This window comes from Macaca nemestrina, chromosome 4 (assembly GCF_043159975.1).
Source record: "Macaca nemestrina isolate mMacNem1 chromosome 4, mMacNem.hap1, whole genome shotgun sequence".
Taxonomy (NCBI): Eukaryota; Metazoa; Chordata; class Mammalia; order Primates; family Cercopithecidae; genus Macaca; species Macaca nemestrina.
This window is the reverse complement of record NC_092128.1, coordinates 150,121,910-150,134,519: the sequence shown is the minus strand read 5'-3', so window position 1 is coordinate 150,134,519 and position 12,610 is coordinate 150,121,910. Positions and strand designations below refer to the sequence as shown.

Sequence of the window (12,610 nt, the reverse complement as noted above, 5' to 3'; positions counted from 1 at the left end):
TTTTCACGTGTTTATCTTATGTAAAATGTAGATTCACCGGGCTTGAGATGAACACACCATGGACTCCTCTACTCCCTCTTTTCACATGTTTAATCTTATGTAAAATGTAGATTTACTGAGCTCAAGATGAATGCATCACGGACTCTACTCTCTCTTTTCATGTTTATCTTATGTATAATGTAGATTTACTGGGCTTGAGATGAGCACACCATGGACTCCTCTACTCCTTCTTTTCACATGTTTATCTTATATAAAATGTAGATTCACTGGGCTTACGATGAATGCATTACAGACTCTTTACTACTTCTTTTCAAGTTTACTGTCTCTTACGTAAAATGTAGATTTACTGAGCTCAAGATAAATGTATCGTGGACTCTTTACTCCTTCTTTTCACATGTTTATCTTATGTAAAATGTAGATTCACTGGGCTTGAGATGAACGCATCACGGAGTCTTTCCTCTACTCCCTCTTTTCACATGTTTAATCTTACATAAAAAGTAGATTCTCTGGGCTTGAGAGGAATGCACCATGGACTCCTCTACTCCCTCTTTTCACATGTTTATCTTATGTAAAATGTAGATTTCCTGAGCTGGAGACAAATGCCTCGTTGACATGTAAAATGTAGATTTATTGATCGCCAATCAGAGCCTTGAGAGAATGTGACCATTTGCCTCTCTGCCTACCCTCCCTTCCTTTATCCCTCCTGCTTGCTCTTTCCCCTTTAAATAGTGAAGTTCCCAAACCCTCTCTGGAAACGCACAGGTCACAGATGCTCCCGTGGCTGGTGTTCCTCCCCGGCATGTCCTCAAACTGCTGCATCAACCTCAGTCAATGGGGACTCCTGCCTCAGTCCCTTTTTCAGTTAATATTATGTTAATGGGAAAGATCTATTAGGGAGAGAGAAATTGATGGCACGGGAGAGGGAGGGGAGAGTACGTGGAGAGATGTGCTTGAGAGGGTGGCAGGAATGGAATCCAGTTTAGATGGTGGAGGGGCTGGCGTTAGATAGGATGTGGATGGTTCTTTTTTTTTTCCTCGAGACGGAGTCTCGCTCTGTCGCCCAGGCTGGAGTGCAATGGCACGATCTCAGCTCACTGCAACCTCCACCTCCTGAGTTCAAGCTATTCTCCTGCATCAGCCTTCTGAGTAGCTGGGATTACAGGCATGCATCACCATGCCTAGCTAATTTTTTGTATTTTTAGTAGAGACAGGGTTTCACCATGTTGGCCATGCTGGTCTCAAACTCCTGACCTCATCATCTGCCTGCCTTGGCCTCCCAAAGTGCTGGAATTACAGGCGTAAGCGACCGCACCCGACCTGATGGTTCATTTTATAGCTAAGGCAGGAAGGCAGAGTGAGTGGATGCAGAGGCTGGGAGAGGGACGATGTCGTCTAGAGAACTTGGGGACACTCTCCAGTCGTTACTAGTTTCTTAGTTAAGGAGAAGGCAAGGTCATTGGCTGAGGATGAAGACATGTTGGGGTTTGAGAAGGAGATCAGGAATGCAAGAATGATCTGGGGAACAAGGGGGGAAAAGAGGAGGCCAGGTGCTGTGGCTCACGCCTGATATCCCAGCACTTTGGGAGGCCGAGGCAGGAGGGTCGCTTGAGCCCGTGAGTTCGAGACCAGACTGGGCAACATGATGAGACCCCCGTCTCTACAAAAAATAAAGCATTAGCCAGGCATGGTGGTGCGCGCCTGCGGTCCCAGCTACTGGTGACGGGAGATGCTATGGTGGGGGAAATCAATGGAGCCCAGGAGGTTGAGGCTTCTGTGAGCTGTGATGGCACCACTGCACTCCAGACTGGGTGACAGAGGGAGACCTTGTCTCAACAAAAAAGAAAAGAAAAAAAAAAAAAAAAAGAAAAAGGACGAAAAATGAACTAAGGAAATAGGCTGGGCACGGTGGCTCATGCCTGTAATCCCAGCACTTTGGGAGGCCGAGCCAGGCGGATCACCTGAGGTCGGGAGTTTGAGACCAGCGTGACCAACATGGCGAAACCCCATCTCTACTAAAAATATAAAATTAGCCAGGCATGGTGGCTCATGCCTGTAATCCCAGCTACTCAAGAGGCTGAGGCAGGAGTGTTGCTTGAACCCAGGAGGCAGAGGTTGCGGTGAGCCTACATCGTGCCGTTGCATTCCAGCCTGGGTAACAAGAGTGAAACTCCCTCTCAGAAAAAAAAAAAAAGAACTAGGGAAATAGAGTCTGATTTCCTGGCGGGCATTTTGACTGTCATGAGACATTTGACTTGAAAGACCTGCAGAAGGCAGCAGGCAGCGGCTGTGGTTTGATACCATCGGACATGACCTGGGATTCCCATTAACCAAATTTGGTGTCATCATGACCCAGTCACCGGATCTGGTCACCCTGAGCCCCTCTGCAACTGCTTCAGGTGTTTCCTGGCCAGTGCGGCACCGCCGAGCAGTGTGATTCACAAATGCCTGCATTATTCATGTTTTCGATCTACGCTAATGAGAACCTTGCCCAAAAGGCTAAATTATTAAGCACCTGGGTGTGGTCTTCAAGCATGCTGTCTAGAAAACCGGGACGTGCTGAATTTTCTTGCTAGTTTTGCTTCTTAAAAAAGTTGAGCTTTTACTAACGATTCATAATTGCTCCCCAAATGAGAGCTGGTGATGCTAAGAGGCATCAAAACCCTAGAACGTGGAGGAGAAAAGAGAACCCCAACTCATTAGACAGAGAGCAGCAAACCCCTTCTGAACTGGAAGCCACTGCTTTTTAGAACACTGTGAAGGTCATTTCTGGCGGCCATACCATTCCCATAGCTTGTCAGCCAAGGTGGTTTTTTATTAGGCTGGTGCAAAAGTTATAATTGCAAAATTATATTATAATTGCAATAATTGCAAAAACCACAATAATTTTTGCACCAACCTAATAAACATGAATCACCTCTCGCGATGGAGGACACTGAATTCAGGAAATAAAACATGCTCCGCTGTGACCTAGATGTCCCAGAGAACTGTTCTGGGCTGTTCTGGACTGTTCTGGACTGTTCTGGACTTGGGCAACCCACACCCTGTGCATTTAGAAACAGTGAGTTTAACTGGGTATTTAATAGATAACAACAATACTGAAATCTTTTGTTATTTTATTCATTTTCAGAAAAGAAAATGCATATACACATCTAGATGTAGGTCAAATATGCCACACTCTTGATAATAGTGTAGTTGTCTTCATTTGGATAAAGATTTTAATCACTTCAGTCCCATAATTTCAGGGCAGTTTAAAGTTTATTCATGAATAATATAGGTATTTGTACAAAAGTCCAGTATTTTTCTGCCAGGTGCAGAGGCTCATGCCTGCAATCCTACTGTTTGGGGAGGCTGAAGAAGGAGGATTACTTGAGGCTAGGAGTTGAACACCAGCCTGGGCAACATAGCAAGACCCCCATCTCTAAAAAAAAAAATTTAATTAGCTGTGTGTTGTGGTGTGCGCCTGTAGTCCCAGGTCCTTGAGAGGCTGAGGTGAGAAGGAGCCATTGAGCCCAGGAGTTCAAGGTGACAGTGAGCTATGATTGTGCCACGACACTCCAGCCTGGGCAACAGAGTGAGATGAAGGACAGAAGGAAGGAGGAGCGAGGAGGGAGGGAGGGAGGAAAGGAGGAAGGGAGGGAGGAAAGAAGGATGGAAGGGAGGGAGGGAGGAAGGGAGGGAGGGAAGATGAAAGGAGGGAAGGGAGGGAGGGAAGGAAGAAAGGAAGGAAGGAGGGAAAGAAGGAAGGAACGAAGGGAGAAAGGGAGGGAGGGAGGGAAGAAGGAAGGTGAATTTCCTTCCTCCTTGACAGGATGGGAGGGATTGGAGTGAAAATTAGGTTGACTTATTATATTAAAAAATTAGGTTGACTTATTTGATTAAAAATCAAAATTGTTTGATTTTCTCACATCTGACCTGTGTACTGAGAATTTAAACCCACTCAACTCCCAGTAATTACTGCTAAAACCATCTGGGTGAATTTCTCTGTAGCCTTTTACTGATATGTGGTGAATTTGTATTGTGTCAATTTAGCAAAACTGGGACTGCATTTCCTAAAATTCCCCTCCCTGCCTAGTTCCAGTTTACTGTGGGTAAGAAGACATATCTGTGGAGGGTGGAGGTTGGCACTGGCTACCATGTAACCCGCTCCCACAATTGTGTAAGGTCCAGTCGCTATAACCGCCGTCTTGTGTCTATAAATATATATTTTCCAATTTACAAAATACATTAAGCATAGTGCCTGTTTCACTTTACTATATATGGTGGATATTTTTCAATATCATTAAACAGACTTCTAGACTATCCTTTTATTTTTTATGGCCTGTCAATTAACAAATCCCCACACATCAGACGTTGAGGTGATTTCCAATTGCGAAGAGAAACAAAATCTTTGTGTCCATCCACAATAGTTAGTTTCTTCGTTTTTCTTGCAGTTCTTTAAAAAAAAATTTCTCCTCTGCCTTCTGGCCTGTATTGTTTCTGATCTGAAGTCTGATGTCACTGGGCGCGGTGGTGTGCACCTGTAATTCCAGCTACTCAGGGCCCAGGAGTTTAAGACTGAAAGGAGCTGGGCACATTCCTCAGCCCCGGGCTCAAAACTCCCTGAGCCCAGTACAAACACCACCTGGAAAGTCTCCGATAAGGAGACAGCCGTTCAAGGTTACTGAAAGTGCGGGAGCCAAAAGAATTTCTTTGTTCCCCTGCAACTTTCGGGCTATAAAAAGCAAATGCTCGCATTGTTCGTGGCCCTCTTGTATACTGTGAAACGGAGGGACCAAGTTCGAACTTGTAGTAAAGATCCTTGCCGCTTGGCTTTGACACTGGACTCTGGTGGTCTTCTTTGGGGAACAAACGGTCTGGGCATTACATCTGGGGGCTAGTCTGGGATTCCCCAAACCCACCAGACCCCTGGTCAACGGATCTGCTAGGATCGATCTACTGATAGGTGAGCTGGCTCATCTCCGTTTGTCTGTCTGTGTCTGTGTGTCTGTTCTAAATCTGAATCTGTGACTCGCGAGGTCTGAAACTGGAGCTGGCACAGTCCTGGTGGACGCGCTATAGGACGGCCAGTGGAGGCCGGTGGGAGACGTCCCCTGGCTCTCATCTGATCTAGCTGTCTCTGACCCCGGTTCCCGGCCGCGCGCGTGCGGTCTGAATTGCCCCGGTTCCCGGACTTCCGAAGCGCGCCTGCGACTAGGTATCATTAATAAGTCAGATCAGATTTCCTTTACAGGGATTCTAATCCACATTCCTTTACAGGAAGAGACACAGAAAGTAAGAATGAGTGAGAGAGAGACCATAAGAGACGGGAGAGGGAGAAAGGGAGAAAGTGAGAAGGGAAATCGGAAAGAGAAAGGGGAGGAAACGGCAGACGTGGAGAGTCAGAGAGGGAAATCAGAAAGAGAAAGAGACTGAGTGTAAAGGAGAGAGGACACGGGATGACAGATAGAGGGAGAGAGCAGGCGGACGGGAGGCGGCCGCCGCACCCGGACCCGCCCCCCGGGCTGAGTCGCAGGAGGGAGCAGGCGGAGGGGAGGCGGCCGGCACTCATGAGCCCGCTGAAAGGGAAAGTAACTTTGAAGGGCCGGTGGGGCGGACGCGAGGGCGCACTTCGCAGATTAGCCCCCGACCCCCCCCCCCAGCCGCCTGACTCCACGGTGGCTTTACCCCTTCGGGAAATAGGACCCCCAGATAACACAGGAATCCCCAAGCTCCAGTACTGGCCATTCTCCACCAGTGATCTGTATAACTGGAAGACTCAGAGTGCTCGGTTTTCAGACAACCCCAAAGATTTACTGGCTTTACTGGATAGTGTCATGTTCACCCACCAGCCCACTTGGGATGATTGTCAGCAGCTCCTCCGAATCTTGTTTACCACGGAAGAGCGAGAGAGAATACAGGTAGAAGCTAGAAAGCTGGTCCCGGGGGACGACGGTCAACCGACTGCCAACCCTGACCTCATAAACGCGACCTTTCCTCTGACCAGGCCGGCATGGGACTACAACACGGCAGAAGGTAGGGGACAGCTACACCTTTATCGCCAGACTCTAATGGCAGGTCTCTGGGCAGCTGCTCGCAAGCCCACTAATTTGGCTAAAGTATATTCTATTCTACAGGGAAAGACAGAGAGCCCAGCTACCTACTTAGAGAGATTAATGGAAGCTTTTAGACAGTACACCCCCATAGATCCAGAGGCTCCAGGAAGTCAGGCAGCTGTTGTAATGTCTTTCGTAAATCAGGCAGCCCCAGATATTAAAAGAAAACTCCAAAAATTAGAAGACTTGGAAGGAAAGCGGATTCAGGACCTCCTTCAGATAGCCCAGCGGGTTTATAATAACAGAGGTACTCCAGAAGAAAGGCAATTTAAGGCCACTGAAAAAATGACCAAGGTCCTGGCAGCAGTAGTACAGAAAGAACATCTACAGCCAGAGTACACCCAACCTAGGCGGCCCCCCAGGCATGATAATCTGAGAAAAGACCAATGTGCCTACTGCAAGGAGGCTGGCCACTGGGTAAGAGACTGCCCCAAAAAGAAACAACGAGGACAGGGACCCCCTAGGTCTACACCCATACTAGTTACTCAAGATGAAGACTAGGGAAGACGGGGTTCGGATCCCCTCCCCGAACCTAGGGTAACTTTGCAAGTGGAGGGGTCCCCGGTCCAGTTCTTGGTCGATACGGGAGCACAGCACTCAGTCTTAGTTAAAACTAATGGGAAATTATCCTCCAAGTCCTCGTGGGTACAAGGGGCCACAGGAGTTAAGAAATACCCATGGACAACACAAAGAACAGTAAACCTCGGAGCCAAGAATGTAACCCATTCTTTCCTGGTCATCCCTGAAAGCCCCTGTCCCCTATTAGGGAGAGACCTGCTAACTAAAATGGGAGCACAGATCCATTTCCTCCCTGAGGGGCCCGTCGTGACCAACTCCCACAATCAACCCGTGTCCGTCCTGACTATAACCCTAGAAGATGAGTACCAGCTCCACCAGGAGCAAACGGCCCCTGACCAGGACATAGCAACCTGGCTCCAGCAATATCCAGAAGCTTGGGCGGAAACGGGGGGCTTAGGACTAGCAAAACACCGTCCTGCCTTATTTGTTGAACTTAAACCTGGGGCAGACCCCGTGCGGGTATGCCAATACCCGATGCCCCTAGAGGCCAAGAAAGGAATTGCCCCGCATATCCGCCGGCTCCTTGACCAAGGGGTCCTTCGCTCATGTCACTCACCCTGGAATACTCCATTGTTGCCGGTACAAAAACCTAATAGTGGAGAATACAGACCTGTACAAGACTTTAAAAAAATCAATAAGAGGATTGTAAACATACATCCAACTGTGCCTAACCCATATACCCTCCTGAGTACCCTAAACCCTAAACATCAATGGTACACTGTTTTAGATTTAAAAGATGCTTTCTTCAGTTTGCCTTTAGCCCCTCAGAGCCAAAAGCTCTTCGCCTGCGAGTGGAATGACCCTGATAAGGGCATAAGTGGCCAACTAACATGGACCAGACTGCCACAAAGATTAAAAAACTCTCCTACCCTGTTCAATGGAGCCCTCCATGAAGACCTGGGATAACTTTCCTGCCCCCAACGACCTTAAACCCTGCCTCGCTGCTGCCCAACCCAGACCTGGACGCCCCACTCCACGACTGCACCGAGATACTAGCTCAGGTGCATGGAGTTCGAGAAGACCTGCAAGACCGCCCACTTCCTGACGCCGACCTCGTCTGGTTCACTGATGGGAGCAGCTTCATACATCAGGGCCAGAGGTACGCTGGAGCAGCAGTAACTTCAGAGACTAAGGTAATCTGGGCGGAACCCCTGCCCCCGGGGACATCAGCCCAGAAGGCCGAACTGATAGCGCTCACCCAAGCTCTTACCTTAGGGGCGGGAAAAAAGCTGACGGTATATACAGACAGCCGATATGCTTTTGCAATGGCGCATATACATGAGGCCATTTACAGGGAGCGGGGGTTACTGACAGCTAAAGAAAAAGAGATAAAAAACAAGCAAGAAATCCTAGCCCTGCTAACAGCCGGGCTGTTGGCCTTTTATGGAGGCCAGAAAAGTTAGCCATTGTGCATTGCCCGGGACATCAGAAACTAACTACTCCAACTGCTCAAGGCAACTTTCTGGCGGACCAAACTGCAAGAAAGGTGGCGAAGGCTCCCAGCCAACTCCTTGCACTCCAGCTCCCTGACCCGGGCCCCCGGGACTTGCCATATTTCCCTGATTATTCAGAACAAGATCTCCAGTGGATTGACAAGCTTCCCCTGAAACAGATCCAGAATAGGTGGTGGACTGATACTAATGACCAAACCATCCTACCAGAAAAATTAGGACAACAAGTGTTAGAACACATCCACCGAACCACCCACCTAGGTGCTCGGCGGATGATAGACCTGATCGACACTCTAAGCTCAAATTCAGGCATACAGCCGAGACAGCCAGCAACATTGTGACAAGTTGCAGAGTCTGCCAGCTTAACAACGCCTACCCCCAATCCCAGGCTGCATTGGGAACAAGGCTCAGGGGAACCAGGCCCGGTATCTACTGGGAAGTAGATTTTACTGAAATAAAGCCAGGAAAATACAGGTATCGGTACTTACTTGTCTTTGTAGATACTTTTTCAGGGTAGACTGAAACATTCCCCACCAAGAAAGAAACTGCTCAGGTTGTAGCAAAGAAAATCCTGGAAGATATCCTTCCCAGGTATGTCTTTCCCGTCCAGATAAGGTCAGATAATGGGCCGGCCTTCGTCGCTAAGGTAAGTCAGGATTTGACTTCCATCCTTGGGACAAATTGGAAACTACATTGCGCTTACAGGCCCCAGAGTTCAAGACAGGTAGAGAAAATGAATGGGACCTTAAAAGAGACCTTAACTAAATTAACTATGGAGACTGGCGCTAATTAGGTGGTCCTTCTCCCCTACGCTCTGTTCCGGGCCCATAATACCCCTTACAGACTAGGCCTTACCCCTTATAAAATTATGTATGGCAGACCCCCACCCTTAGTTCCCAGCCTAAAAGATAATCTGCTCAAGTCTGAAACAGAAAATGTCTCTGAACTCTTATTTTCCCTACAAGCCTTGCAGAAAATTCATCAAGAAATCTGGCCCAAGCTGAAAGAACTATATGAGACCGGTCCCCCGCCAACACCCCATCCATACCAGCCAGGAGACTGGGTCCTGGTCAAGCGACACCGACAAGAGACCCTAGAACCCAGGTGGAAAGGACCACTCCAGGTACTCCTAACCACACCCACCGCCCTAAAGGTAGAAGGCATCGCGTCGTGGATCCACTACACCCACATCAAGCCGGTGGACCCAACCTCCGACCTCCTGGGACCAATCACGGCGGCGGCTGAAGCACCGGACACGTGGACTGTGGACAGAGCTAGAAACAACCCCTTAAAACTCACCCTGCGCCGGCAGCATAGCTCACTGCAAACATACAGTTAGGTGGTCTAACCCTAACGTTAGTCACCCTAGTGGCCGCTGGAGAAATCACAAAACCAGCTCTTAATCCCTTTGTCTGGAGATTCTGGCTTTATGAAAACCGAACCCCCCCTGGGCAACCTCATAATCCCGGGAAATTATTGGCCAGTGCTGATTGCCCCTCCTCAGGGTACAACAGCCCAATTCTACTAAATTTTACTGGTTTCCAAATAGCCAAACCTTGACACCAATAATATGCTTTGAGTTTGATCAGACTAAATACAATTATAAACACTATTGGTGGCACCAAAATGCTGGCTGTCCTTATAACTATTGTAACATCCATAGACCCCGTTATTGGGGAGAGAGAAAACAGTTAGACCCTAAGTGGCCCTTCCATCGCAGACGGGATAGAGACTTTTCATATACATGGATAGTTAGAGACCCCTGGAACTCCCGCTGGACCACGCCTCAACATGGGGCTGTATACTACTCCCCCTCCTCCACATGGCCTAGCAGTCACCTCTATCTGTGGCGAGGCCTAGTGCAAGTACTGCCCCTGGTCCACGGGAATATCCAACGACAGGAAAACAGACTAACACAAGACTTACGTCCTTTCTCCTGGTTAAAGTTATTACAAGAAGGACTAGAACTTGCTAACCTTACAGGACTTCACAGCCTGTCTGGCTGCTTTCTGTGTGCCACTCTAGGACGTCCACCACTAACCGCTGTCCCTCTGTCATGGGGATCCTCTACCTTTGCCCAAGCTAACAACCTCCGAAACCTCTCATATGCTCCTATCCTAAACGTGCCCCTATACCTAAACCCCAGTCAGGAGAAGTTTCCCTACTGTTTCTCAGAAACCAATTCCAGCCTCTATAGCATCACTGCAACGCCCCCTAATATCACCTTAAGGGCTCCATCAGGCATATTCTTCTGGTGTAATGGAACCTTATCTAAAAACCTACCTAGTCCCTCTGTTAACAACCTACTGTGGGCCGGGCGCGGTGGCTCAAGCCTGTAATCCCAGCACTTTGGGAGGCCGAGGCGGGTGGATCACAAGGTCAGGAGATCGAGACCACAGTGAAACCCCGTCTCTACTAAAAATACAAAAAATTAGCTGGGCGCGGTGGCGGGCGCCTGTAGTCCCAGCTACTCAGGAGGCTGAGGCAGGAGAATGGCGGGAACCCGGGAGGCGGAGCTTGCAGTGAGCCGAGATCGCGCCATTGCACTCCAGCCTGGGCAACAGCGTGAGACTCCGTCTCAAAAAAAAAAAAAAAAAAAAAAAAAACAACCTACTGTGTCTCCCTGTCACATTAGTTCCCCGGTTGACTCTACTAACTGCTGGCAAGTTCCTAAGGTATACCGGTAACTGGACTAGTGCTGTCATTCACCCAGACCCTAGACCGAGACCTGCACGAGCCATATTTCTCCCCCTCATTGCAGGAATCTCCCTCACCGCATCCTTCATTGCGGCCAGACTGGCGGGGGGAGCCCTAGGTCACACCCTCATAGAAAGTAACAAGTTGTACCAACAATTTGCCGTTGCTATGGAGGAGTCGGCTGAGTCCCTTGCCTCCCTTCAGCGACAGCTCACGTCCCTAGCTCAGGTAACCTTGCAGAACCGGAGGGCCCTAGACCTACTCACTGCAGAAAAAGGTGGTACATATATATTTCTAAAAGAAGACTGTTGTTTCTACATAAATGAATCAGGACTTGTAGAGGACCGGGTCCAACAGTTACGCAAGTTAAGCACTGAAGTAAAAACACGGCAGTTTGCTTCAGCTGCAGACCAATGGTGAAATTCCTCTACATGTTCTCTGTTAGCCCCCTTCCTTGGACCCCTGCTAAGTCTACTATTTCTGCTTACCGTAGGACCTTGTGTTGTTAACAGAATTTTACAATTTGTTAAGGAGAGATTTGACACCGTACAACGCATGGTCCTCAGAGCCCAATACCAACCTGTAAACGCTGAAACAGAATCAGATTTATAAGACCCAAGATTGGCTCTAAAGATACCTAAAAAGAAGGGGGGAATGAAAGGAGCTGGGCACGTTCCTCAGCCCTGGGCTCAAAACTCCCTGAGCCCAGTACAAACACCACCTGGAAAGTCTCCGATAAGGAGACAGCCGTTCAAGGTTACTGAAAGTGCGGGAGCCAAAAGAATTTCTTTGTTCCCCTGCAACTTTCGGGCTATAAAAAGCAAACGCTCACATTGTTCATGGCCCTCTTGTATACTGTGAAACGGAGGGACCAAGTTCGAACTTGTAGTAAAGATCCTTGCCGCTTGGCTTTGACACTGGACTCTGGTGGTCTTCTTTGGGGAACAAACGGTCTGGGCATTACAAGACAAGCCTGGGCAACATAGCAAGACCCCATCTCAAAAAAAGAGAGAGAGAGAAGTCTGATGTCAATCTTATCTTTGTTCCTCTGAACATATTGTGTCTCTTTTTTTTGGCTGCCTTTACGATCTTCATCTTCTCTTTATCACTGGTTTTAAACAATTTTATAATAATGTGCCCTTTATACGTGTTGGCTTTGTCTCCTCCTCCTTTTACTTTTTGCCTCAAAAAAAAAAAAAATTAAAGAGATAGGTGTCATGCGCGTCCGTGTGAAGAGACCAACAGGCTTTGTGTGAGCCACATGGCTGTTTATTTCACCTGGGTGCAGGCAGGCTGAGTCTGAAAAGAGAGTCAGCGAAGGGAGGTAAGGATGGGGCCGTTTTATAGGATTTGGGTAGGTAAAGGAAAATTACAGTCAAAGGGGGGTTGTTCTCTGGTGGGCAGGAGTGGGGGTCACAAGGTGCTCAGTGGGAGAGCTTTTTGAGCCAGGATGAGCCAGGAAAAGGAATTTCACAAGATAATATCATCACTTAAGGCAAGGACCGGCCATTTTCACTTCTTTTGTGGTGGAATGTCATCAGTTAAGGCAGGACAGGGCATTTGCACTTATTTTGTGATTCTTCAGTTACTTCAGGCCATCTGGGCGTATACATGCAAGTCCCAGGGGATGCAATGGCTTGGCTTGGGCTCAGATGCCTGACAATAGGGGTCTCACGCTGTTGCCTAGGCTGGTCTTAAACTCCTGGCTTCAAGCAAACCTCCCAAAGTGCTGAGATTATAGGCTTGAGCCACCGCACCCTGCCTGACCTGGGATATCTCTCCCTTTTTCGT

General features: G+C 48.4%; 1 protein-coding gene across 1 annotated transcript; it reads left to right on the top strand.

Annotated features, from left to right (window-relative positions):
* The first annotated feature begins 3,788 nt into the window (after positions 1-3,788).
* LOC139362954 (uncharacterized) lies at positions 3,789-12,610 on the top strand. Its single transcript, XM_071095363.1, has 2 exons — positions 3,789-8,596; positions 9,088-12,610. The coding sequence occupies exon 1, from the start codon at positions 5,436-5,438 to the stop codon at positions 6,591-6,593; it is 1,158 nt and encodes a 385-aa protein (XP_070951464.1). The 5' UTR covers positions 3,789-5,435; the 3' UTR covers positions 6,594-8,596; positions 9,088-12,610.